The sequence below is a fragment of the Fragaria vesca genome, linkage group LG2, assembly GCF_000184155.1.
Source record: "Fragaria vesca subsp. vesca linkage group LG2, FraVesHawaii_1.0, whole genome shotgun sequence".
NCBI lineage: Eukaryota > Viridiplantae > Streptophyta > Magnoliopsida > Rosales > Rosaceae > Fragaria > Fragaria vesca.
Window position 1 is genome coordinate 20559394 of NC_020492.1, and position 5798 is coordinate 20565191.

Genomic DNA, 5798 nt, shown 5'->3' on the forward strand with positions numbered 1-5798 from the left:
AGCTAGGACAAAGTGTAACCTAAAACCCTACCATTAAGTAACCATCCTTTCCCTAAACAAAAACAAACAAAAAAATAATAATAACATCACTATAGCTTACCCAATATCTCCATTATTTTCCTCAAAATCACAAAAATAACTTTTATTTAATAATGGTGGCCTACTATTAAAGTATTAATATTTTCATTATAGTAGAATCACCCGGGGAGATTCTTCTGACGTTGGGCTAGTAAAGATTCCAGCTTATAAGATTGGGTCCCAGTGGAGTTTAATCAGACCCATTGCATGGGCGCCACGTATCACAGGCCAAATAAAGAAGAATTAAAAGTCGACACGCAGCCTTTGATGGTGGCGATCGATTCTGTGGTGGTGGTGGTGGGTGGTGGAGGGTGGTTGATGGTTTTGCTCTCATCAGCGGTTCATCACTCCTCACTAATAAATAAGCTGTCTTTTCCAAAGACAACGGAAATTTTTGGGGTCCCAAAATGATCGATGGGGATTGGGATTACGGAGTTAGGCGTTAAACCCTTTTGATTATCACCTTTCACATCCCGTCATTCTTTCCTTAATTGGCAAAAGATCTCGGTATCTTTCCCTACTGCCGGAGCTATGAAACCAGAGATAGCTAGCTAGGATCGACTCCATCACACAGGGATTTGTGGGGGTTAGAAACTTAGAACAGGAGTTATGATTTTGTTACGTTTTTTGAAAGACAAGATCAAACTTATTTAAGTATATCTTTTAATAAAATAATTATTTAGTATAGTCGTTGTGTCATGCGGTACATTAATAAGCTAGATAATAACTATGAGACAATATACTGAGAAAAAATGTATCAAAAGATATATATTTTTAGTTAAAATGATTTATGGGCGAATTATATATACTACGTGGTACAAAGGCGCACAAAATAAGCTGTCTTTTTAACGATGCTCTGCCTTGAGTTATTATGTTGGTTGTATATATCTTGTATCGACTCTAGGGTGGCCAACACAGTATAAGTCGTCAAACCATATAAACTTTTGATGTCGTGAAGTTTCTTGAATTTGGATTCTAGGTTTGTGATACAAGGTTATTTATGTGCGATTGTCTGCAATCCGTGCATGTGTCGCTTTCTGTTCACTAATACCACTATGAGTTGATTATTTTTCGAAACTCATATTAGTTAGAGTAGACATGCTATGTTTGGAGCTATTAGTAGTGAGAATGTAATCAGTCTTTTTTATGTTTGGAGTTAGGACCTTCTATTCATAGCTCCAATAATGTGTTAGTATAAACTTTTTTTTTGATAAATGGACGTTAGCCATAGACATATTGATAACTGAAAATCGGATTACAACATAAACATGACACACCCTCACTGGCAAATGTTAGAAAAGAATCATGTGAAACTACCTAAGAAAACAAAGTCATCCTAGGTAATTCCTATGCTGCAACCCATAAACATTGCACCTCTCAAGAGAACCAGAACCAGAGAACCAAAAAAACCAAAAGACAAAACAGATGCAAACCTAACAAAGTCCTAGAAAAACCTCATTTATTCGAAGAACTAACTAACTTAAACCCGAGAGAAGCAAGACGATCTACATCAGGGAGGAGATCCCCGACGAGCTCAACAGCCCAATTTGCATCATAGGCGCGAAACCCAATAGTAAACTCGGCTGCCGGTGAACCACATCGGAAGAGAGATCCGGTTTACCTCTGCCTCATACTTAGTGCCGGCGTTATTCGTGGTACCATCGTCGTCGGCCAAGCAGCCTTGTCCAAACCCTTTTGCCGCCAAGCCTTGGTCGCTACCTAGATGCGGATCCCAAGCCAATGGGTCGCTGCCAGACATACCAGCACTAGTAGCGACACCCTCTTTAATCAGATCGGAACCCCTCAACATAGAGAGGACGAGGTTGTGTGCGTGATCCAAAGACGACGCCGGAGACGACATGGTTAGCCCACCTAGGGATAGAGCAACGCAAACCAATAAAAGGAGGCCGAAGACCCCCAAAACCAGAAGAAGCCCGAGCGCATCGCCATGACTATAATTCTCTGAAGAATCCGAGGAGGAGAATGAGGCTCCAACCTGGGAACGGTCAACTCTGCCGCCGCTAAGGAACCTTAGGAGAGAACCCGCAGAGAGAGAGAGAGCATATTTTTTTTATATGACGTTGTGTAGCTCGTATCATAAGATTCTTTATGTATCTGTGTTAGTATAAACTTTGTGTCTAGAGTCTAGCGGGAAAACTACATGTAATTACTATCATATTTATGGTACGTGTCTTTTCTCCTAAATCGATTCCAGCAACAATGGAGTTCATTTTCGATTCTTTTTTTTCTCAAACTTATCAATCAATAAATAGCCATACTAACACGATTATACACCCTGAAATTAAGTGTAACAAGTCGTTATTAGATATCATTACTAGGCTTCTCAAGAACGTGGGTAGACCACATACACATTTGGGAATACCCAAACACAAACGTGCACTAGACTTAACTTACCATAATCATCCACTTCAAAACGAAAATATACTTCAGAAAGCAATATTCACACAATATTTTTAACAAAAGTGAATGAAAAAGTGAGGTAAATTGCCAATAAATTTACTCAGGTAAAGTAAATTAGGTATAATTATCGATCGATCGATCATTGGTGGCTCTAAACTGTAGTGACGGTGAAACGGGTTGTCGGGTGGTTGAAGATGCATCCGCACCAAGCTACAATACATAACTGTTTCGTGGCATAGTGACAAATTCCCCTGTCTTTTCCTTCAACATTTTTCCAGGTGAATCAACCTGTCCCTCTTTTTTTCATTCCCATAGTCACAATGTTACGCTTCCTATCCCTGACCACAAAAAAGAAAGAAAGAGGGATTTGGCTCTTTCGTTATGATAACTAGACTATGAGTCTAAACCGCTTTTAAGAAAACCGTGTGATTTCGATTGTCATCTCTAAACTAAACAAGCAGTCATCTAAACTTCTTAATATCACCTGCGAGTTTGAAATAGATTAGATCAAAGTTCGATATCCAGAATAGTTCCGAGTATAAACTCTGTGAGCTAGACTTAAGTAGTACCAGTCACACTACTACAGAACCCATTACAAAGTAGTAGTAGTTGCTTTGGAATAAGAGAATATACTACAATTCAACGGCCTCGATTGCTCAATAATTGGTCGTGGGTCCTCCAATAATATACTCATCGTTTTAGCCATTTTTATCAAATTTGACCAGAACTAAACCCTGTTCTTCCTTCTTAAAGTAACCTCCCGGAAGTTGGGTACCCGCCGGGAAATGCATCCGACGACCCAGATGGACGAATGGGACCCGATCCAGGTTTGGAAACCTGCATCAGAGTCGCTCAACGTGGAACTTACGCTATTAAATATGGGATCATGTCCCGTATACGACAGGCTAAGTAGAATTTAGGCGACAACGACAATACCATATCTTACAGTTTTTACTAAGCAAGATGAAGAAGAAGAAGAAGAAGAAGAAGAAGCAAACTAATCTTAGGGAGAGAACAATAAATTGAAGGTGGGAATTACAATTATAACTATAGTTTTTTTGGTAGCTAATTTGCTGGAGGTGATCTAGAGGGCACCAACTTCGAGGAGCTTGGGGACGAGGTGGCCAGTGAGGTGGAGGGCGACGAGGGACTCGAGGCCGCCGACGCAGGAGCCGCCAATGAAGACGGAGGGAGGGATGTTATTCCGGGGATGGTCGTCGTCGGAAGAGGGAGGAGGAGAGGGGAGGGCGGCGATCTCGTGGTCGTCCAACTCGATGACGGTAGGGTGGACGCCAATTGTAGCGAGGAGCTTCTTCATGACGTGACACATGCAGCAGGAAGTGCGGCTGAAGATGATGACGGGGTGCTCGGAGATGAGGCGGCGGATGCGAGTCTCGGCGGACTCGGCGACGTCGATGGAGAGGGAGGAAGGGTTTGGTGGAGGAGGGGAGGGGGAGAGTCCGAGATGGACGACGTCGTTGGAGCAACGACGTAGGCCCTGCATCGCCGGAAAAGCCAGAGAGAGAGAGAACGAGAGCGTTGGAGTGAGGTAGTGGTGGTGTTGATGTCAACGGCAAGGCAAGGCAAAGCTGAAGGGGGTGTGGGTGTGGGTGTGGGTGTGGGTGAGTTAGGGGGTGAGATTTTATAAATAAAGAGAGGGCTAGCTAGGTGCGCTTGCCTTACATCACAATGTACTGTGTTTGCATACTTCCTTTGCCATCCAAGGTTTTCAGCACATTTCCATGCCCACGCGCTCCGGTTTTGTTACGAGTTACGACCATCTCGATCATATAGATCTGTAGAGAGTAAGAGGAAAAAAATAATGAATTGGCTCCGTAACTCAAAATAAAACAATGTTTTATAAAATTTTTAAATTTAACGAAAAGTTTGTTAGTATGTCTTATATTCACATTAAACTGAATATTTCGATAAAGTAACAGCCATAATGCAACGACGGGTAAGTTTTCTCTCCTCATTTACACAGTAGCAGACACATTATTTTTCTTAACAGATGTTCTAATCATAGTAGTTCGAGAACTCTATGACGTCATATTTGTTATAATTCAAGTTGATTGAATTGACCATGTATGTTAAAGAAATAATAATCAAGCTGGAACAACAACCGTCAGTGACTATGTTGTACGTCGTCATATCTTAATTGATTTTTGATTTATAGACCCTGTCCCAATCATGCATAACTTACCTTTAAGTGCTCAAGTCGAAGTTTAGTTTTAAGCTTAAGCCATGAAGGATAGGTTCATAGGTTTACTTGGACAAGGCAAGATCAAAAATATGAATTATTGAAAAAGCGGTGTGATACACGAGCTGAAGTAGCGCGCGTGAGAAATATATCAGGTATTACGATACAATACGGTAGCTCGGAAATACTGGATATTTGCCGGGTACAGCAGTCACATGGGGAGGAGTGTTAGCATCGTGAGTAAATGAGGGTGACGTCAGATTGAGTAAGACGTGGAACGGTAAAGATTGAACCTTGACGTAACAAAAAGCACCCTAGTGTAGTAAAAAGCAGGGCCAGAAGACGTGGAACAAGGGGGTCCTACTCGCATGACATAATCATCGGAGCTAAATCACATTTCCCCGTCATGATGACGTTCCCTCGCGGGCACGTGGCTCCGTCTTCTACTTTCCTTCAGGCATGGAGATTGTGGGCTTTCCCAGGGGGTGGGCCCATACTCCTTTTGGGGTGTACGCAGCCCGGCCAATGGGACCCGGCCACGTGGCTCTCTATGTGCTTTGTTTTTTGTGTGGGAGGCGGTCCCCACCATAATGGACTAAAGGCTAGGGAGTGTGAAAGGTGCACCGTCGATGGTGGTGAGAACGGTGTCTGCCATATGGGTTTTAAGATGGGGATTGCATCACACGTTAGGATTGCATGGTCCACTTTAATCAGAGGTTTGTAAACTTAAGCCTCCCCTTCACCAAAATGAAAAAGCTATGTATGAAACAAGGGGCTCCATATAATTAATGAGAAATATTACGTATGGAATCTTGTATAGTTAAGTGCGCTTTTCCATCTAGATTTGAGTTTGGAAACTGTTAAAGTGGTAAGGTATTAAGCTTTTCATTGTAGGCCGAGATACATTGACAAGGGTTAACATGTAGGCCTAGATACAGTGACGAAGCTGAAGTTTTGAATTGAGGAAGACTACTACATGCAATTATCACTAGTATGAAGTGAACTAACTAAGTTCAAATAATGAAATACATATGTACTGAAAAGACTACTACATACAGTTTTGTTTTGTTTATCTCTTTATCTAATTTGTTTTTTTTTT

The 5798-nt window shown here is 41.7% G+C and overlaps 1 protein-coding gene across 1 annotated transcript; it reads right to left on the minus strand.

The window, feature by feature from the left end:
* Positions 1 to 3351: 3351 nt before the first annotated feature.
* On the minus strand, positions 3352 to 4054 carry LOC101312509 (glutaredoxin-C6-like). Its single transcript, XM_004291002.1, has one exon. It carries the CDS (start codon positions 4001 to 4003, stop codon positions 3584 to 3586), a length of 420 nt encoding a protein of 139 aa, XP_004291050.1. The 5' UTR covers positions 4004 to 4054; the 3' UTR covers positions 3352 to 3583.
* Positions 4055 to 5798: the final 1744 nt, after the last annotated feature.